The sequence below is a fragment of the Eimeria tenella genome, genomic scaffold, assembly GCF_000499545.2.
Source record: "Eimeria tenella Houghton genomic scaffold, Eth_scaff3, whole genome shotgun sequence".
NCBI classification, from domain to species: domain Eukaryota; phylum Apicomplexa; class Conoidasida; order Eucoccidiorida; family Eimeriidae; genus Eimeria; species Eimeria tenella.
The window spans coordinates 61258-82067 of NW_013542870.1; the positions used below are offsets into that span (position 1 = coordinate 61258).

Below are 20810 nucleotides of genomic sequence, written 5' to 3' on the forward strand. Positions count from 1 at the left end.
CAGCAGCAGCAGCAGCTTGCAGAACGCAGCAACGGCAGCACAAGCTTTCAGAAGACATCGGCCAGCCAATGCCCACCGGTGTGGCAGCTAACTAGCTAGATGGCTGGCTAGCTGGCTAGCTAGTTGGCAAGCTAGCCGGCCAGCTAGCCAGCCAGCTAGTTCGTTAGCTCGCCAGATCTAAACCTGAAATTTTGCATCTTCATGTGACGTTGCAGTGTGCAGTCTGTCAGTCCCATCTAGCCAGCAGCAGTTGCAGCTGCAGCGCCCGCTGCTGCTGCTGCGCCTGCTGCAGCTGGTGCTGCAGCGCCTGCTGCTGCTGCACATGCTGCTGCTGTTGCTGTGCAGCTTTACACAGGCGGCGCCTTTTTCTTTCCTACTTGCAAATAGTGCGGATAACTGCAGCAGCTAGCTGGGGCACTCGCCGCTGGCTGGGGTTGCTGGCAGCTGGCTGGGAGCGCATGCAGCTAGCTAGGGGCACCCGTAGCTAGCAAGGCTGGTAGCTAGCTGGGAGCTCTCGTAGCTATCTGGGCATTGCTAGCAAAGTCAAGCGCGCAGCCAAATGCTGATAACTGCTGCCGGGACAGCTAGCTGCCGAGCAGCAGCTAGCCGCGCAGCTTGCTGCAGAGCAGCAGCTAGCCGCGCAGCTAGCTGCAGAGCAGCAGCTAGCTGCGCAGCAGGAGCGGGTAACTGCTGCCGGCGCAGCTAGCTGCGGATCAGCAGCTAGCAGCCGGAGCAGCTAGCTGCAGAGCAGCAGCTAGCTGCAGAGCAGCAGCTACTTGTCGCTCCGCAGCAAGCTGCGCAGTTAGCTGCTGTTGGGTAGCTGGTACAAATCACGGCGGGGTGCACAGCAAGTGGCTAGCGACGCAACTTCTGGCTAGCTAGGAAGCAGTGGCTACCTGCCCAGCTAATGGCTAGCTACACAGCTAATTAGCAGCTAGGCCTCCGGGCGCTTCAGTGTCTATTGTACGAAGGCGCAGCTGCCTTATTTTGGCGTTGCTGCTGCTGCAGAGGCCGCCACTGCTGCTGCTGCTGCACCGGCTGCAGCTGCTGCTGCTGCTAGGGCAAACCTTATGTCGAGTTTGCTTCTGTGCTAAACATTTCAGCGTACGCCTCGACGTGCATGTTGTGGGTGACAGGGGAGGCAGACAGCGCAGCAGCAAAATAGCTGCTGCAGCAGCTGCGGAGCTGCTGCAACAGTAGCTGCGGAGCTGCTGCAGCAACAGAGCCGCAACTGCAGCCGCAGCACCGCTGCTGCAAAAAAGCCAAGAGGACAACTGGGGCCTTCAGGCTGTGCTTGATGGACGGACCCACACACGCCGCACTGGCGAGACAAACACCTAAAGCAGTAGCAGCAGCAGAAGCAGTAGCAGCAGCAATAGCCACAGGAACAGCAGCAAAGCGCGGAGTAGGGCATCACTCCCCGCAGTTTTCACGTGCCACATGGGCTTTCAACCCACAGCAGCCTCTAAGGGAGCAGCAGCAGCACAACCTCCCGTAGCGCAACAGCAACAGCAGCAGCAGCGCCAGCAGCAGCAGCCGTGAAGCAGCAGGCCTTACGAGTTCAGGGGCTCCGCCGTCTGGGGGCTTCTCCAAGCAGCACACAGCGAGCTCCACTGCAGCAGCAGCCAAAGCAGCAGCAGGCAGCACCAGGCTAGGATCGAAGGAAGCAACAGCAACAGCGGCAGCAACAGCAAAACTAACAGCTGAGGCAACAGCAATAGTAGCAGCTAGAGCAGCAGCAGCAGCAACTAAAGCAGCAGCAACACAAGCAGCAACAGCCGCAGTAACAGCAGCAGCAAAGAAGCCTCACCCGGGACACTGCCCGACGTTGGGCCTGAGAACCCCACAGGAATGCTAACTACGGCCTCCCAGCCCCTCTTCCGGTGTGCAGACACACTAGCAGCAGAAGCAGCAGCAGCAGCAGCAGCGCCTGCCGGCCCCCTGCTGCAGCTGCCGCTGCTGCTGCAGCTCTCTGCCACGCTTTCAGCTGCTGGCAGCAAAGGTGGATGCGAAGCGCGCCGCTTCCAGCTGTCTACGGGGATGGAGTGGAAGAAGCACTCCGGTCTGCTGCTGCTGCCGCTGCAAGCGCTGCTGCTGCTGCTGCTGCTGCTGCTGTGAGCCGTTCGGCGCCTCTTGGTTGAAAGAAACGGAAAGAGGCACTGCTTACGCTGCAGCAAGCACAGAAGGCACTAGCTGTTAGCCTTCAACCCCCCCGTGAGCAGTGCGTGGCAGGAGCAGCAGCTGCTAACTTCGCAGCAGCAGCAGCAGCAGCTACAGATGCACCAACAGCTGCAGCAGCAGCAGCAGCAGAGGCACTCCGTGGAAGCAGCTCCAAAAACGGCAGCAGCAAATCTTCCCACACACATCTCAAGTCCATGTGGCCTACCGGTGCTGTCCCTGCTGTAGCAGGAGCACTAACAGCGGCAGCAGCAGCAACAGCAGCAGCAGCGCGAGCGCTGCTGGCAGGGGCGGCGAGGACGCTGCAGTGGCTGCTGGCCATCACTGCTTCCAGTAACCCAGAAGACTCTGCTGCATCTGCTGCTGCTGCCTCTTCTACAGCGGATGCTGCTGCGCTGCTGCTGCTCACTGCTGCTGGAGGGTCCCCAGCTGCAGCTGACGCTGCTGCTGCTGCAGGCTCCGTCAGAGGAGAAGCTTGGTGGACACAAACGAGGAGAGAGTTGAGCTGTTGCTGCTGCTGCTGCTGCAGCTGCAAACATATGGATACCTGCAGCAGCAAAGTAGAGCCCCCTGTGCAGCAGAAGGCCAGAGGGCGCGGCTGCATTTCAAGGGCGCAGAGGCCGACAAGGCTGCTGCTGCCATCATCAGCCACACAGCCAGCAACACGAGCTGCTGCTGCTGCTGTTGCTGCTGCTGTGGGCAGCAGCGTTGCAGCACCGCTGTCGCTGCTTGCAGCAGCCACCATTGTCGCTGCTAGCTCACTGCGCCATCCAGATCCTTGCAATTTTATTCGTCTTCGTTGTTGCTGCTGCTCTTGCTGTTGCTGCGATTGCTGTTGTTGTTGCTGCTGCTGCGCAACGGCTGCGCTGGAAGCCGCTGCTGCTACTGCGGCAGCAGGCGCTGTTCGCTGAAGCAGCGCCGGTGGAGGCGGCAGTGCTGCTGCAGTCACCATGCGATCAAGCGGCTGCTGCTGCTGCTGCTGCGGAAGCAGCTGCAGCAGCTGCCAGTGAGGCAGCAGCGCCCCCGCCTGCAGTGGAAGATGCTCCGCATGCAGCAGCGCGTTAGCAGCAAGGGCCTGCAGCCTCGCGCCTGCTGCTGCCACTCGATGGGGAGACACTTCCTCTGCTGCTGTAGCTGCTGCTGCCACGGCGGCTACTGTTGCTGCCGCTGCTGAGGCCGCTGCAGCGGCTTCTGCTGCCCCTGTAGCAGCAGAAAAGTCGCGGCGGCTTTTCGCAGCAATAGCAGCTCGAGGGCGCTGCAGCGGCAGCAGCTGCTGCTGCTGATTTGCTGCTGCAGCAAATAACTCAGTCTGTAGCAGCGTTGCTGCAGCAGAGATGCGCGCAGCAGCACGAACAGCAGCACTGGGCTGCAGCATCCGCAGCAGCAAACGCAGGCGGGGCGGGCGGCAGTCTAGCTGCGTTTGGGTTGCTGCTGGGAGGCCCGTGTAGCTGCTGCTGTTGCGCCTGCTGCTGCCTCCTGCTGCTGCTGCGCTGCTGTCGTCCTCATCGTCTGCTGCGCTCGCAGCCCCGCGACGGACATGCAGTGCCACAGGAGCCGTGGCAGCAGCAGCACTAGCAGCAGCAGCAGCAGCAGCAGCATGCAGCTCCTGCAGCAACCACACCGCAGCAACTTCTGTTTCTCCAGCAGCCCAGTAAAGGGCCGCTCGGCTTCCGTGAACCTTTCTGATGGACTGCGTTAAAGCAGCAGCAGCAGCAGCAGGGCTGTTGCTGGTGGCAGTATCTTCTGCTGCTGCTGACGCTGCTGCTACCGCGAAAGGTGCTGCTGCAGACGCAGGGTCCCCTGCAGAAGGCAGCGCCGCAGCAGGGCCAGCTGCTGCTGCTGCTTCCGTTGCTGCTGCTGCTCCTGCCGCCCGTGCCACTGCTGCTGGGTAGGGGCACGGCCGCTTCCACTGCAGCTGCTGCTCTGCTGCTGCAGGCTCTCGAGCTGTCCCATACCAGCCCACTTTGCGTTTCCCCGGGGTGTCTGCAGCAGCTCGATTGTGGTGCTGCTGCTGCTGCTGCTGCTCTCCGCCAGGCGCTGCAGCAGCTTGGGGGAGCAGCTGCAGAGCATGCAGCAAGGGCTCTGTCATCCACACTGCCGGCGGCATCTCTGGTGCAGGCCTACTGCTGCTGCTGCTGCTGTCTGTGCCGCTGCTGCTGCAAATGCTGCTCCTCGCGAGTGTGCTGCTCCTGCACAGAGCAGCAGCAGCACGCAGAGACTGCAGCAGCGCAGAGGAGCGGCAGGGGATGTCCTGGTGCAGCAGCAGCCATGCCTCTGGGCTGCAGAGCCACTTGCCGCTGCAGATGGTGCAGTTTCTGCTGCAGGGAGACTCGCTGCTGCTGCTGCTGCAGCAGCAATTCGGGGAACCCATCAGGGGCCACAGCCGCTCAGCAAGGGCAAAGGCCTCCCTGCTGGCTGCTCCGCCACTTTCAACATCCATAGTGCTGGCGTCGCTGCCGCGGCTCTCGTCTCCGCGGCTGCTGCTGCTGCTGCTGCAGAGCCTGCTGCTGCTGCTGCTGCTGCGGCAAGGCGGGCGGGCTGCCGGCAGAAATGGTACTGGAGATGCCACCCGTCCCGGGGCGCCAGTGCGGGCGTTCGTAGGCAGCTGGGGGAACAATGGGCCTTGCTTCTGCTGCTGCTGCTGCTGCTGCTGCTGCAGGTTTGATGGCCCGCGCCTCAAATGCTCTGCGCGGGCCAGCAGCCCTCTTTGGGCAGTTAAGGTGAGCGCTATGAGACTCAGGCTTTGCTGCAGCCCTTCCAGGCCCGGAAACAGCAGCAGCAAGAGCTGCTGCTGCTGCTGCACATCCAGGGGAAACGAAGCTGCAGCACGAGCCCCCCAAGCCACGCGGGCGGCATCGAGAGACCCAAACGATTCCAGCTGAAGCAGGAGCTGCTGCTGCAATTTCTGAAGCAGCAGCAGCGCCTGCTGCTGCTGCTGCAGCGGCTGGCCACCGCCTAGATTGCTGCCGGTGCGCTTCTTGCTTGTGACTCCGCCTGCACCTGCTGCATCCCTGCTGGCTGCTGCAGCCGCAGCGTCAGCAGCAGCAGCAACTGCTGCTACTGCTGCGTCTTTCATTCGCTGAATGGCTGGAGGGCTTGCAGCAGCACAGACAAACAGCCGCAGCAGAATCTCCCGCAGGCTGAGGGGCCCCGGGGGCCCCCAGCGCACTGAAGACCGGCAGTGGGGATCTGCTAAAACCCTAAATGTGTCTTGTCTGTCTGCTCCTGCATAGAGTCGCGCGATGCTTGCGATGCAGGTGACGACGCATGCAGCCCCGCTGCTGCTGCTGCTGCTGCTGCTGCTGCGGGAGGCGGGCAGCAGCAGCAGCAAGCCCTGCAGCGCGGCCTTCGCCGCCCGCGAGTTGCGCACGGAGCAGCAGCTCAGCATCTGCAGCAGCAGCAGCCGCGTGGCCTTGCTGCGCTCGTGCAGCAAAGGAGACACAGCGCGCCGCAGGGCCCCGTCTCGCAGCGGAGAGACACGGGAAAGTTCGACAGCAGCAGCAGCAACAAATCGCTGCACCTGCAGTGAAGGGTCCCCCACCAAGTCCCACAGCAGGGACTGCAGCAGCAGCGACAGTTTGCTGCAGTCTCCCCGCTGCCGCAGCGCATGCAGCAGCAGGAGCAGCAGCTCTGCAGCAGCAACGCGCACAGGCTCAGCTTGGTCGTCCAGGCACAGCAGCAGGAACCCGCAGCAGATGGGGAGGCCAAACACGCGCTGCAGCAGCCGGGCCCCCAGCTGCTGCAGCTCACGCTGCTGCTGCTGCTGCTGCATCTCCACGGCCGCCGCCACCGCTGCCACAGGCTCCCCAGAAGCAGCAGCAGCGCCTGCTGCAGCGCCTGGTGCAACGCCTGCAGCTGCTGCTGCTGCGGCTGCTGCGACCTGGCGGGGGGAAGCAGCAGCAGACACCGCCAAAGCCTGCCGCTGCAGAGACACCAAAGGATGTGCAGCAGCAGGAGGGAAGCTGTCGCGCTGCAGCGCAGAGACTGTCTCTTCTTCCTGTATCACTCCTGCTGCAGCAAGAGGCAGCAAGCCCCGCAGCGCCCCCACGCGCATGGAGACGCAGCCGTCAGCTGCAGCAGCAGCAGCAACAGCGACACCAGCAGCAACAGCAGCCGCAACGGGCAGGTACACAGACGCACACGCAGCAGCAAGGTGGTGTCAGGTGCCTAGGGAGCCTTGCTGCTGCTGCTGCTGCTGCAACTACGGCTAGTGCCTCTGCTCTGGCTGTTTCTACCTCCAGCCTCAGCCACTGCAGCAGCAGCAGCAATCCCTAGCGGTTTGCTGCTGCTGCTGCGGCCAGCTCGAATATTAAAATGATTTAATCTTCTAGATGCATCTCAGAGCTCTGGAGTGTACGTACAGCTCATGTAAGAAAGCCCCACGGCCGCGACCCTCATCAAGGCTTGGCAGCGCTGCTTCAAGGACTGTCCCAGCTCTTGCTGCTGCTGCTGCTGCTGCTGCTGCAGCGCACGGCTGGCGACGGTGCTGAGCTGCGAGGCAACAGCAGCAGCAGCAGCCCACAGGCGAGCCGCAGCAAGCCGCGTGCCGGTGTCTGCATGCGTGAGAAGTGCTGAGGCCAGCAGGTGGACATAAACACCTCTCAGTTCTTCTGTGAGGTCCGTGCAGGCCTTCAGGTCCACTTGCTGCTGCTGTTGCTGCTGCTGCTGCTGCTGCTGCTGCTGCTTGAGGGGAGTGACACCCTGCACGGCAGCGTAGGACAACAGCGAAAGCAGCAGCTGCAAAGCCTCTTGCTGCGCCTTCGGGTTCTGCTGCAGCAGCAGAGGCAGCAGGTAGTGCACTGCGGACACCAGCACGCTGCAGGCGCTCCGGCTGGACGTGCTGCTGCTGCTGCTGCTGCTGCATGGCTGTTGGCTCAGCAGCTGCTGTGACTGTTGCTTCTGCTGCTCTTTTCCTTGAAGCTGAGACTCCCCAACTGCTTTCGAACCCGCCGCAGAAGCGCATACAGGCCGAGCAACACGCTGCAGCACCTGCTGCTGTTGCTGCTGCACCTGTTGCTGTTGTAGCTGCTGCTGCTGTAGCTGCTGCTGTTGTAGTTGCTGGTCGTGCAGCTGTTGCTGCTGAAGCTGCTGCTGCTGCAGCTGCTGCTGCTGCAGCTGCTTCTGCTGTATACGTTGCTGCTGGCGGCGCTGTTGCTGTTGCAGCTGCTGCTGCAGTTGCTTCTGCATCAGCTGCTGCTGCACATGCTGCTGCTGCTTTTGCTGCTGCTGCTGCGGTGCCGACTGCACTGGCTGCTGCATGTCTGGACCTTCCGGCAGCGGCAGCAGCCCCGGGGGCGGCCCAGGGGTTGTGGGGCCCCCAATGGGCTCGTGCCTTGTAAACATTTGCTGCTGCTGCAGCAACTGCTGCTGCTGTTTCTTTTGCTGCTGCGTTGCTTGCTCTTGTTGGCTGTGCTGCAGCTGCAGCTGCTGCTGCTGCTGCCGAGCTTGTTCCTGTTGGCTGTGCTGTAGTTGTAGCTGCTGCTGTTGTTGCTGCAACATGGGCTGCCTCTCCTGCTGCAGGTTACGGCGCTGCCACGGTGGGAGGCTGTCGCAAGTCTCGTGCTGCTGCTGCTGCTGCTGCTCCAGTATTTTTTGCTGCTGGGATGCATAGGACGCATACGTGCCAGACGCGTCAGCAGCAGCAGCTGTCTGTGCCGCTGGAAGTTCTGCGCGCTTCTGCTGCTGTAGCTGCTGCTGCAGCTGCTGCTGCTTGTAGAGCTGCTGCAGTTCAGTCTGCTGCTGTCGCTGCTGCTGCAGCTGCAGCTGCTTCTGCAGCCGCTGCTGCTGCGTGGGTTGAGCAGCAACTTGAGCTTCGAAACCGCGAGGAAGACCTGGAGGAGCGTTAGCGTGGAGCAGCATCTGCTGCTGGTGCAGTTTCTGCTGGAGAGCGTGCTGCTGCTGCTGCTGCTGCACTCCAGGCAATCCGGGGGGGATCGACGGGGCGCCAGACAGCTGCTGCAGTCTCTGCTGCTGCAGCTGCTGTAAGCGCAGTTGCTGTGGCAGGTGCTGAGACTCGCATGCCGCTGCTGCTGCTGCTGCTGCTGTAGCAGCTTCTTCAGTGTGCGCTGTCAGGGACCTGTGCCTGTGATGCTGCTGCTGCTGCTGCTGCTGCAGCTGCTGTGAGTACGCGGCGCCTGGAAGGCTGTGTGAGCTGAGCTTCTGCCGCTCAGACTGCTGTTGCACTGTCTGCTGCTGCTGCAGGTTTGGCTGCCGCTGCTGCTGCTGGCCTTGCTGCAGAAGGTTGAAGTGCGACTGAGGCTGCTGCTGAGGGGGAACGCGCTGCAGTAGCTGTTGTTGCTGCTGCTGCCACGGCGGAGGCTGCTGCTGCAGCGTTGGAGGCCGTTGCATTGGTGGCACTGTTGCTGGTTGCTGTGGCTGGCACCGCTGCTGTTGCACTTGCTGCTGCTGGAGCAGCTGCTGCTGCTGCACTTGCTGCTGCTGGTGCAGCTGCTGCTGCTGTACTTGCTGATGCTGGTGCAGCTGCTGCTGTACTTGGTGCTGTTGCTGCAGCTGCTGATGCAACCGTAGTTGCTGTTGTTCCCAAACCATCTGTTGCTGCGGCTGCTGCATCGCATGAGGCAGATGCTGTTGCATCCTTTGTCCGCTTTGCTGCTGCTGCTGCTGCTGCTGCAGCGGAGGCGGTGGGGGAGGCGGCTGAGGTTGCTGTGGCTGGCATTGTTGCTGCCACTGCTGCCGCAGCAGTCTTTGCTGCTGCTGCAGCAGCTGCTGCTGGAACTTGTCACCGTGCATTGGCTTCACTTAAGCAGCAGAGGTGCTTACCTACGGCAGCAGCGAAAGCAGCAGCAGCAACAGCAGCAGCAGTCGATGAGGCAGAACCTGCGGCAGGCCGTCCCGCCTCACTTGCTTTTACTGCTGCGACTCCAACCGCTTCATGAAGCCCTACTAGAGGCAGAATCCGCGCAGGAATGAGCGCCACTGCGGCAGCAGCTGCTGCCGCCGCTTCAGGAACAGTACCAGCAGCAGCAGCAGCGGCAGCTGCTGCTGCTGCGCTTGGCGAATTCCGGCGTTTTCTGGGGCCTCTCTGCTTCGTTTTAGGGGCATTAGAATAAAACGAGAGGCCCCTGCTCTCGCCAGAACGCGGTGCCGTCTCCTCCGCTGCAGCAGCAGCAGCAGCTGCTGCTGCTGCTGAGGCAGCGCCGGTGCCAGCAGCAGCAGTACACAATGGCTCCAGTTGAGCAGCCTGTGCGCTTAGAAACGTAAAAATAACTGCTGCAGCAACAAGCCCCCTTTTCTTAAGGGGCCCTCAGGGCCCACCATGCGTTGCTGCGGGGGCCCCGGGGGCCCCCCGGGTATCTCCCGAGGCCCTTGGTGAGCCCCCTGTGAGGGCAGAAAGCGGGTAGAGGGGACACAACAAAGAGCTATTTAACAAGCAAAACGCGGTTAAAATTGAGTCGTTTCTGCTGCTGCTGCTGCCGCTGCTGCTACTGCTGCTGCTGCAGTGCAGCTGCGGCGTTCCTTGTCGCCGCCCCGGTCGCTTAGCGGTCCTGCAGGCGGGTGGCCTGATGCTGCAGCAGCAGCAGCAGCTGCTGCTGCTGTTGACATTTTAGGATGCCGACCATCAGCTCGGACCTCTTTTTCAGAATAGGCAGCGGCCTTTTCTGTTCGTTTGCCGCAGCTGCTGCCGCAGCAGCCCCCAGGGTCACCTGGGTGTCCCATAAGCCTCACCCCACAGCCCAAGCCTTTGGCCTGCGCCCTGCGCGGGGTGTCTAGACACTGCGTTGCCAAAGTTTGAAAGAGGTCCCCCAGTCTGTCTCATTTGCTGCTCTGTCTCTTTTAGCTGCTTTTGCTGCTGCTGCAGCGCCGCAGAGGAACCTCACTATGGCTGTTCCCTTGGCGCTGCAGCCAATGCGGCCTTTGCTGCAGCGCAACAGCCTCCCCCTGGTACCAGGGCTCGCTCTCAGGGGGGCCCTTCTGCTGCTGCTGCTGCTGCAGCTGCTGCTCTGTGCTGCTGCAGACCACCCTATCCCCCAGAATCCAGCACGGCCAGTGCTGCTGAATGCGCCGGGCGAACTTGCCTCGTTGTGGTCCTCTACAGAAAACTCCAAGGGTATGGCGGCTCAGTCCTGCTGCTGCTGCTGCTGGTGCATCCACTTTTTCTGCTGCTGCTGCTGCTGCTGCTGTTCTCGCCAAAGGTCTCGATGGCGCTTTTCTTTGTCTAGAAAGGACTTACGGGTAGACCTATGAGCTGAAAGTCAGTGTGTGCGCTTCTCCCTTCGCTGCTGCTGCCGCCGCTGCTGCTGCCAACTTGCTGCTGCTCTGGCTGCTGCTGCTGCTGCTGCTCTCAGAAGGAGACAGCAGCTGCTTGTGGCGCAATGTGCGCCTGGGCATTGGAAAGGCTTTTGCTGTTGTGCCTTTTGGGGTCCCTTCCCCCGCTGCCTGCCGCCGCCTCTGCCGCGCTGCTGCTCCCCGCTGCAGCTTTTTCTTACACGTGACGAACAAGCTGCTGCCACAGGGCCTCCAGGTGTTTGCTGCTGCTGCACGTGCTGCTGCTGCTGCTGCTGCTGTGTCAGGTGCCTCTGCTACGCTGCTGCTGCTCCCCGCTGCAGCAGACCTTGGGCTGGCGAGGCTGCTGCAGCTGCAGCGCTGACTTCTTACTGGCTATCACTCAGCCGTGGGAAGTGCTGCTTCTGCTGCTGCTGCTGCCACTGCTTCTGCTGCTGCAGACATCTTGCCATTTGCTGCAGTCGCCGTCTCCAGCCCTGCCTATCTCTGCTGAGCAGCGCCAGTGGCTGCTGCTCGTGGGGGGCCCAGTGGAGTGCAGTGCAGAGGCGCAGGGGCTCTCTCCCCCGCTGCTTACTGATGGCACTTGTAAGCCTGCTGCTGCTGCTGCTGCTGCGACTCCCATTGGTGCTGGCGGTGGGGAAAAACAACGCCGCTGTCGCGCAGGAGCAGCTCCCTCTGCTGCTGCGGCACCGCCTTTTGCTGCTGCTGTGCTGCAGGTGCCAGCAGCATCGAATGCGACCTGGCGGGCCTTTTCGGCGTTGGAGGCGGCAGGTTCGATCCATTCTGCGGCAGCAACAGCAGCAATAGCAGCAGCAGCAGCAGCGACGGCAGCGACGGAGAAAGGAACAGCAGTGATCGCAGCAGCAGCAGAGAAGTGCTGCAGCAAGACACGCCAGCCAGTGAGGAAGACAGGCAATTCTTCTGCTCTCGCCAGCTCATGGGCCTTCCTTGCTGCACTCGCTGCGGGGACTCGGAATTCAATCCATGTCCAGGTAGGCTTTCAGCTGCTGCCGCTGCTGCTGCTGCTGCCACTGCTGCTGCTGCTGCTGCAGGTAGCAGCGCAGCTACCGCACATGGCACAAGCCAGCCAATTCGCTGGGCGTAAAGCTGGAGTAATGCTGGGCGTTGAGCTTACGTTTGCAGCAGCAGCATCGGAGTGTACTGCTGCTGCTGCTGCTGCTGCTACTCTCGCTGCTGTGTGCGCAGAGGACGCGTGTGGCAGCTCTGGTGTAGATTTCCCTGGTGGTGAAGTGGTGGGATTTGTAGCTGGGGGAGTACCTTCTGCTGCTGCTTGCCGGCGGCTGTGTCTTGCTGCTGCTGCTGCTGGCTGCACCCACTACTTTTATTATTCTTCTTATCTATTATCGGAGGCAATTCGAGGCAGCTGCAGCCTGAGGCGCTACCCCCAGCTCACGGAGGAGCAGCTGCAGGAGCAGCTGCAGCAAGTAGCCAGGGAGAGGCAGCAGCAGCGAGAGCTGAAGCTGCAAAAGAAAAGAAAAGAGAGGGAAATGAGGCGACTGAAAAGAAAGCAGGAGAAGCAACGACAACTAGAGTTGCAGCAGCAGAAGCAGCAGCAAAAACAGCAGCAAAGCCAGCGGCAAAATCAGCAGCAAGAGCAGAAGCAGAAGGCACAGCAGCAGCAGCGACAGGAGCGCATGCAGGAAACGGAAACTCCAGCTCAGCAACAGGACGCCAAACGCCCTCAGCAGCAGCTCACAGAACAGCAGCAGCAAAGGCTGCCAACGCAACACGAGCCGGCGTCCTCTGAGGCCCAGGCTGCTGCAGCACAGACAGACCAAGAGGCAGCCCAGCAGCAGCCGCAGCAAAAACTGCTGCAGCAGCGGAGGCTGTCGGAGCTGTCAGACACAGAAGAAGATATTCCAGAAATGACGGACAGTGAAGAAGACACAAAGGAGCAATCAAAAGTTGCAGCAGCAGCAACAACAACAAAACGAAGCGCAGCTGCATCAGCAAAAGCAGAAGCAGCTCCAGAAGTTACCCAACTCGAAGCAACAGAACAGGGAGAAGCAGCAGCAAAGGATCCAACACTGAAGAAGAAGAAGACTACGAAGCTTGACGCAGGGCTGTCAAATGAAGCGGACGGCGCAGCAGCAGACGCAGCAGCAGATGCAGCAGCAACGGCACAGCAGCCGCAAAGGGAGTCCAGTGCCTCAGGTGGTACTGAAGATGCGACAGCTGGAAAGGAAGCAAAAGAAAAAGAAGAAGACACAGAAGAAGAAGAGGACGAGGAAGAGGAAGAAGACCCACCTCTTCTGCTGCCTGGGGCTCCCCATGCCTTTCCTATTTTCCAGCAGCAGCACAACCAGCAGCAGCAGGAGCAGCAGCAGCAGGAGCAGCAGCAGCAGGAGCAGCAGCAGGAGCAGCAGCAGCACAACCAGCAGCAGCAGGAACAGCAGCAGGAGCAGCAACAGGGACAGCAGCAGCAGGCGCAGATGCAGCACAGCCAGCAGCAGGAGCAGCAGGAGCACAGCCAGCAGCAGCAGCAGGAGGCAGTGGAGGGTGCGCATCTGCAGGAGGCGGTGTTTGGCCCGGTGCTGTCTGAGTGGCACTTTGGTGCTGCTGCATGCGCTGCAGCAGCGCGCCCCACAACAACAACAACCCCACCCCCCCCGCCACCCCCACCACCCCCCAACCACTGCGAAAAGCCCAAGACCGACTTCTACGGCCACGACCTCGCCCGCAAAGCCGCACTGACTTCGCGCCAGTGCCAAAGCCACTGCGCACACGCCGAGGCCTGCGAGGGCTACACCTTTTTGCCGCGCCAGCGGGTCTGCCTCTTGAAGTGGCTGCTGCTGCCCCGCGCCGTGCCCGAGTACGTCAGCGGACCCAGGTGCTGCCTCCCCCAAAGCCAGCAGCAGCAGCAGCAGCAGAAGCAGCAGCAGCTGGATGGGGGGAGCGAGGGATCGCTTCAGTCCTTTCGCAGGGCAGCTCAAGCTCCGGCCGAGCCCGGGCCAGCAGCCGCAGCAGCCAGCCGCGCAGACACAGCCAACAGCGAAAGCAGCAGCAGCAGCAGCAGCAGCTCTAACGATTGCCCCCCTGAGCGCCCCCTGCTGTGCCTGTGGCCCGGCAAGGCCTTGCTGGAGCACGACTTGGGGCCCCCCATAGAGGACTGCAGCAGCGCAGCAGCCTGTCAGTCTCACTGCGACAAAAACCTCCGCTGCAGCGTTTGGGTATACAGGGGGGCCCCACACCACACGTGCCAGCTGAAGCTGCTGCCTGCTGCTGCTGCGGGGTCGCTCGCTGCTATGGGGGCCTCTTCCCCCGCTGAGACGGCGCTTGCTGCTGTTGCCGCAGCAGCAGCCACTCCCAGCGCCGACTTTGCTGCAGCAGCAGCTGCATTAGCAGCAGCAGACAAAGAAAGCCCCCAAGAAAGGCTCCTAAGGAGGCAGCGGACCCGCGGGGAAATCGAAAAACGCGGGCAGCTCGTGCCTTTTGCCCAGGCCATTACGGGGCTGCCAGATTGCCCCTTAAGGGGAGATGCAGCAGGAGAATCTCGGGGCCGCAGGCGCACGCTGCTGCTGTTACAGCGCAGCATGCAGCGGAAGCTGAAGAGACAGCAAAGGGCAGCAGAACGCGCCCGAGAGAAGCAAGAAAGTGCCCAAATGCGCAGGCAACAGAGACTCACGGGCAAGCAACTGAGGCTCCGCAGACAGCAGCAGCAGCAGCAGCAGCAGTTTAATGCGCCCCACCAGAAACCCCAAGGCGATTATGCAGAAGCAACGCTTGCACCGCCGCTGCAGCAGCAAGAAGACAGCCAGGAGCAGCGTCCCCAGTCAAGCCAAAGCTCACACCTAGAGGTTGAGCAGAAGCAGCAGCAGGAGCAGCAGCAGGGGCAGGAAGGCCTGCAGCAGCATGAACAACAAGATCAACGGCAGGAACAGCAACGAGAGCAGCAGTCACTGCAGCATGAGCAGCTGCAACAGGAGCAGCCTCAAAAAGGGCAACAGCAGCAGCACAGGCAGCTCCCCAGCCTCTTCCAGTCCTTAGAAAAAGTGGGAGAGATGCTTCCTTCTCTGGGGGCACTGCTGCAGCCGCTGCAGCCGTTGAACCCGCTGCAGCCGCTACAGCCGCTGCAGCCGTTGAAACCGTTGCAGCCAATGCAGCCAATGCTGCCAATGCAGCCGCTGCAGCCTATGCAACCACTGCAGCCGCTGCAGCCAATGCAGCCAATGCAACCACTGCAGCCGCTGCAGCCGCTGCAGCCACTTCAGCCACTGCAGCCACTGCAGCCGTTGAAAGCGCTGCAGCCGCTGCAGCCCCTGCAACCATTGAAGCCGCTGCAGCTGCTGCAGCCACTGCAGCCACTGCAGCAACTGCCGACGCTACAGCCACCAGAGCCTGAGCAGCCACTGCAGCCTCAGCATCCACTGCAGCCACTGCAGCCCCTGCAGCCTCTGCAGCCGTTCAAGCCGCTGCAGCTGCTGCAGCCGCTGCAGCAACCGCCGACACTGCAGCCGCCAGTGCCTGAGCAGCCACTGCAGCCTCAGCGCCCACTGCAGCCGCAGCAGCCTCTGCAGCCATTGAAGCCGCTGCAGCTGCTGCAGCCACTGCAGCCACTGCAGCAAACGCCGACACTACAGCCGCCAGAGCCTGAGCAGCCACTGCAGCCGCTGCAGCCACTGGAGCCGTTGAAACCGCTGCAGCCGCTGCAACCATTGCAGCCGCTGCAGCCGCTAGAGCCTCTGCAGCAGCAACTTGGGCCTCTGGGCTCAGAGCCACTACCGCAGCTGCTACAAATACCTCAGCAGCAGCTGCCACCAGTGCAGCAGCCTCAGTTGAGCCTGCCTTTGAGGCTCCCATAACAGCAAGAGCAGCAGCAGCAAGCAACACCCCTGGCTGGCTCAAAGGCACTGCAGCAGCAGCTGTCACAGTGTCATTCGCTTGCAGTGCGGATTCAGATCCCCCTGCAGCTCCATGGGAAGCAGCAGCAGCAGCAGCAGCAGCACAGGAACTAGCCAGCTTTTGTCGGTGGCCACAGTTCGAGCTTTCTCCTTTTGCAAGGGCCATTTCAAAAGCAGAGTGCACGGCAGCATGCTTAAGGGCAGCAGCAACAGCAGCAACAGTAGCCAGCAACTCGTCGCTGCTACGCCTCTCTCATCATGGGCAGCTGCTGCAGCTGCCAGCAGCTGCAGTCCTACGGCCAGCAGCAGCAGTCAGCTGGAGACATGCACCATTCTACTGCGTAGCCCCATGCGGCAGCAGCAGACGCTAAGGGGAACCCCGGTGAGCTGCTGCAGTAATTGCAGCAAAGGCAGCAGCAGCTAGTGCTGCTTTCGCTGCTGAGACAGATGCCCAGTGAGTTTTTTGCGTCCAGCAGCCAAGTGCAGCAGCAGCAGCAGCAGCAATTTTGGCAGCAGCAGCAACTTTGGCCGGAGCAGCTTCTCAATTATCCCAATTCAAGCTTCAAGCTGCTAGGCGGCCTCAGGCTGAGCTGCAGCTGCAGCGGCCTTCCAGCTTGCTGCTGCAGCAGCCGCAGTCCCTGCCTTAGTCCCCGCCCTCGTTGCAGCAGAAGCGACCCCCAGTGCTGCTGCAGCATTAAGACTTGCTGCAGTGGCAAATGCGTGGCATAAGCACCAACTGTGACAGGATTCTCTTGCTACCAGGCCGCAGCAGCAGCAGCAGCAGCAGCAGCAGAACCACCTGCTGATGGCAACAGCAACAACCCCAACGGCCGCAGAATCTTCCAACGAATTATTAGCAGAAGCAGCAGCAACATGATGGCTGGCGAGTCTGAAGCAGCTGCAGCTTCTCCGGATATACTGGAACTATTGGAACCGCAGGTGTGTGGCACGCAGCTCCCGAGCACACTCTTGTAAGTACCAGTTGCTGCTGCTGCTGCCGCAGTAGTAGTTACTCTTGCTAATTCAACGAAGGCCACCGCCCTTGCTGCAGCAGCAAGGGCTGTTTCGGCTGTGACAGCGACGCACTGTGCTCGTCGGCTTTACACGAACAGCAGCAGGCGGCGGCAGCACTGGGGACGGCAAATCTACTATCGCCAAAGCAATTGACAGCAATAAACGCAGGAACACCAATACACGCAACAGCAGCCGCAGTAGCCGCAGCAGCAGCAGCAGCAGCAGCAGGTCCACTAGCAACCATGGCACCAGGAGCCTGTGTTGGCGTGCGCGCCTTAGGTGAGTTGAAGCCTCCCACGGCGGGATGTTTGCGTTGGTTCAAATGAGAAGCAGCAGCATAGACTATTACTTGTGCTGCGGCAGCAAAGCAAGTGTGTCGGAAGCAACTCTGCTGCTTCCCCTCTGCTGCTTCCCTACCAGTCAGCCACGCACCCAGCGAGCTGCGCACCGCCAGCACTTTCAATTTGAATTAAAAGACAGTACTTTCACGAATTGTTTTAAGGAATTGTATAATTCATGTTGAGAGACAAAAAAACAGCCCTTAGCACCGGGCACACTGGCGCTGCCGACGCATGCAGTAGCGTGCTAGTGTTGATCTAATACAAGTGGAGTTGCTGCTGCTACTGCTGCTGTTGAGTCGCATTCAAATGTAATTTACAGACAGACACAAGACACCACTGTGGCAAGAGGCGGCCCAGCCCGCCAGGGCCCCACGGTGAGCAGTTCCCTTTGCTGCTGTTGCTGCTATGCTTGCCGCTGCTGCTGCTCCTGCTGCACCCAAGGCTTCGCGGTAGTCCCTCGGACAGGACGGCATCATGAAGCCCCGTCACCGCGGCTCGCCGCAGTCGCAGCAGCAACAGAGCAGCAGAGCAGCTGCAGCAGCAGCTGCTGCACCTGAGCCACAGCAAGTTAGCCCCAGTCAAGCTGGAGCCACAAAGGGGCCACCCTGCACTAGCAGCAGCAAACGCCGCAGCAGCCTGGGCCATTTGTGTCGAACTTGCTGGTCTGCGTACACCACAAGTTACCAGTGGCATATATACCTGCTTGACGCCTTCCTCGCGTGGCTGCTGCTGCTGCTGGTGCTGGTGCTGGTGCTGCCACTGGTCTCGGGCACCACCTTTCCGAAGCACGCCTTCGTTGCTGCCCTTTTCTCCTGCGGCGGCACAGCGGCCCTCACAGGCTGCCTCCGCGCACAGGTGCGCAAGCTGCTGCTGCTGCTGCTGCTGCTGCTGCTGCTGCTGCTGCCGCTGGTTAATGGCGGTGTTGCTCCCTGTTGCTGCTGAGAGCTCCCTTAGGTGCTGGTCTGATAGGCGGTCCATGTGTTGCTGCATGCGCTGCTGCTGCTGCTGCTGTTTGCTGCAGCTCGTGAGCCCGGAGAAGTTCGAGGTGACGGAGCAAAGGGCAACAGCAGACTTCCTCGTTTGCTTCGTAGTGCTGCAGGTTCTGTGTTTCTGCTTCCTTGGGTAGCAGTGGCGAGCAGCTGCTGCCTCCCTGGTTGCAACAGCTGCAGCAGCAGCAATCCCCGCAGAAGTGACAGCGTAGTTCTCTCCTAGGTGCTGAGCTAGGACAGCCACTGCAGCAGATGCCTTGCTGCTGCAGCAGCTGCAGCAGCCACACAACATCGCCTAGGTGCTGCAGCAGACGCCCTGCTGCAGCAGCAGCCGCATAGCAGCCGCTGCTGCACTACAGAAACCGTTGCTGCTGCCTGATCGCGCTTGGGCCCAAGACCAGCAGCAGCAACAGCTGCGGCTTAGCCCCCCTAATCTATTCGTTTTTGCTGGAGTGCAGCGCCGTTGATAACTTTTCTTCTCAAGACCATTTCTGATTTTCGATGCGTGGCGTACGTGCACTTGCAGCAGCAGCAACAGCAGCAGCTGCAGCAGCTGCTCAACTAGATGCGTCGGCACTTTTGACTGCGTAGCTAGGCTGCCTCGGGAGTCTCAGTAGCTTTGCGTGGCTGTCTGGCGAAACGTTTGGCTAGCTGGCTAGCTGCTTTGCCCTGGCTAGCTGCGCTGCAGGCCCTTAGCGCCCCTCAGAGTGGGGCCTCTGCCGCGAGCGCCCCGGGGCAGCTGCAGCAGCAGCCGCAGCAGCTGTGGGGCCCTGCAGGTAGCGGCTGTCTTGTCGCCTGTGCTTTGGCCACTCAGCTCTGACATATCCCCCCTGCTGCCGCCGCAGGTGCCTCCCGTTGTGCTGGTGCTCATGTGCTGCCTCAGCAGCAGCAGAAGCAGCAGCAGCAGCAGCAGCAGGGGGGGGGCTTGGGTGCCGCCGGGCGATGTAGCGTCCCCACGCTTCCTCACCTCTTTCGTAGTCGCGCTGCTGCTGCTGCTGCTGCTGCTGGTACTGCTGCTCCCGGTAGTAGGCTGGGTAGTGGTAGTGTCTTGGGGGCTCAGGAGGCAGCGAAGGCGGCAGGCGACGGTGGTACGGCGGCTCGTAGTGGCTGCGCGGCTCGTGCTGCTGCTGCTGCTGCTGCTGCAGCTGTCTTTGCCGGTGCTGCTGCTGCTGCCCGTAAGCGTGCTGCTCGGGCTCTCCAAAGTACTGGTAATACTGCTGCTGCTGCTGCTGCTGCTGCTGTTGGTAGTGCCTGTAGCCCCTGGGCGACAGCCTCTCTCTATAAAAGTCTGCAGAATGGCTCCGCAGGGAAGCTGATCTACGCCTAGAAGGCAATCTGCTGCGGTGCTCTGGCCCCAGCTGCCTACGCCGCTGCAGCTCTTCTTCCTGCAGCAAAGAGTCTCGTTCCCGCTGCGGCTGCCGCGGGTGGTGCCGCTGCTGCTGCTGCCGCTGCTGTGGGGGCTGCGGCGGCGGCGGTGGCATGCAACGGTGCGCCCGTTCGCGACCTTCCGGGCTGCGCCCACGCCTCCAGTACTGCTGCTGCTGCTGCTGCTGCTGCCGCTGCCGCTCTTGCCTGTACGGCTCTTCGTGCTCAAGGTGCTGCTGACGCCAAAAGTGATAGTCAGAGTGCTGGCTGTGGGGTCCTGACTGCAGCGAGCTGCGTCGTTGCTCGCGGTGCTGCTGCTGGCCGTGCGACCGCCGCTCGTGCTGCTGCTGCTGCGGTTGCTGCCTCCACCGCCGGCTGTCGCCGTGCTGCTGCTGCTGCAGCGGTGGCTCTGCTGCATCGCGTCGCTGCCGCGGTGGCTGCTGGCAGCGCCGCAGCTCCTCTTCGGCCTGCAGCCATTCTTCCTGCTGCCGCTGGCTATGCTGCGAGTGCGGGCGCTGCTGCCCGTTGCAACAGCCGTTCCTGCTGCTGCTGCTGCTGCTGCTCACGCTTTTTATTTGATTGCTCCTCGCCCTAGAGCTGTAGTCGATCGGGCGGTGCTGCTGCTCTCGCCTTTCCTGCTGCTGCGTTTCGTTGGGGGGCAGCGGCTGATGGTGCTGCCACGGCTGCTGGCTTTGCTGCTGCATCTGCTCATGCTGCTGCTCTTCCTCACTCCTTTCTCTTTCATCCCAACCACTATGCTGTGTGTAATGGTCGCGTTCCCTACTGTGGGGTAAAAGAGCGTCTTCGTGCTGTCGCTGCTGCCGCTGCTGCAGCTGCTGCGGCTGCTGCTGCAGCTGCTGCTGCTCAGGTGGCGACGGGGACCTCAACCGCTGCGGAGCGCTTTGCTGGGGGTGAGCGCTGCGGCGCTCATGGGCTCCTGGAGGAGAGCGAGAGGTTAGGCTGCCAGCACGCTGCTCTCGTTGCCACTGCTGCTGCTGCTGCTGCTTGTGCTGCACGAGCAGCCGCTCAGCAGCACGCCGTGCAGCAGCGGCGGCAGCTGCCGGCCCAAACCCACGGAGCTGCTGCGCCGCTCCTCCCGCCGCCAAGAGGTGACAGGCGAGCTGCTGCTGCTGCTGGGTCTGCAGGGTCTGCAACATCTTCAGCAGCAGCCACATCGCAGTGAAGGGTCCAGTTCATTGCATTTGTTTGAGGGCGCAAGAGCAGCAGCAGCAGCAACAGCATGTGCTCGGGGGATCCTCTAGAGTCGACCTGCAGGCATGCAAGCTTGGCGTAATCATGGTCATAGCTGTTTCCTGTGTGAAATTGTTATCCGCTCACAATTCCACACAACATACGAGCCGGAAGCATAAAGTGTAAAGCCTGGGGTGCCTAATGAGTGAGCTAACTCACATTAATTGCGTTGCGCTCACTGCCCGCTTTCCAGTCGGGAAACCTGTCGTGCCAGCTGCATTAATGAATCGGCCAACGCGCGGGGAGAGGCGGTTTGCGTATTGGGCGCTCTTCCGCTTCCTCGCTCACTGACTCGCTGCGCTCGGTCGTTCGGCTGCGGCGAGCGGTATCAGCTCACTCAAAGGCGGTAATACGGTTATCCACAGAATCAGGGGATAACGCAGGAAAGAACATGTGAGCAAAAGGCCAGCAAAAGGCCAGGAACCGTAAAAAGGCCGCGTTGCTGGCGTTTTTCCATAGGCTCCGCCCCCCTGACGAGCATCACAAAAATCGACGCTCAAGTCAGAGGTGGCGAAACCCGACAGGACTATAAAGATACCAGGCGTTTTCCCCCTGGAAGCTCCCCT

The 20810-nt window shown here is 61.4% G+C and overlaps 4 protein-coding genes across 4 annotated transcripts; 1 reads left to right on the forward strand and 3 right to left on the reverse strand.

The window, feature by feature from the left end:
- Window positions 1–1283: 1283 nt before the first annotated feature.
- Window positions 1284–8928, reverse strand: ETH_00019230 (uncharacterized protein; the record flags this gene model as incomplete). Its single annotated transcript, XM_013375706.1, has 5 exons — window positions 1284–1337; window positions 1558–1613; window positions 1811–2168; window positions 2387–6249; window positions 6540–8928. The coding sequence occupies 5 exons, from the start codon at window positions 8926–8928 to the stop codon at window positions 1284–1286; spliced, it is 6720 nt and encodes a 2239-aa protein (XP_013231160.1).
- A 1089-nt stretch (window positions 8929–10017) lies between these two features.
- On the forward strand, window positions 10018–15245 carry ETH_00019235 (PAN domain-containing protein, putative; the record flags this gene model as incomplete). The annotated part of the gene is made up of 5 exons (XM_013375707.1): window positions 10018–10246; window positions 10485–10660; window positions 10863–11007; window positions 11139–11414; window positions 11629–15245. 5 exons carry the CDS (start codon window positions 10018–10020, stop codon window positions 15243–15245), a joined length of 4443 nt encoding a protein of 1480 aa, XP_013231161.1.
- Window positions 15246–16918: 1673 nt separating this feature from the next.
- Window positions 16919–17920, reverse strand: ETH_00019240 (uncharacterized protein; the record flags this gene model as incomplete). The annotated part of the gene is made up of 1 exon (XM_013375708.1): window positions 16919–17920. The coding sequence occupies one exon, from the start codon at window positions 17918–17920 to the stop codon at window positions 16919–16921; it is 1002 nt and encodes a 333-aa protein (XP_013231162.1).
- A 400-nt stretch (window positions 17921–18320) lies between these two features.
- Window positions 18321–20168, reverse strand: ETH_00019245 (uncharacterized protein; the record flags this gene model as incomplete). Its single annotated transcript, XM_013375709.1, has 1 exon — window positions 18321–20168. One exon carries the CDS (start codon window positions 20166–20168, stop codon window positions 18321–18323), a length of 1848 nt encoding a protein of 615 aa, XP_013231163.1.
- Window positions 20169–20810: the final 642 nt, after the last annotated feature.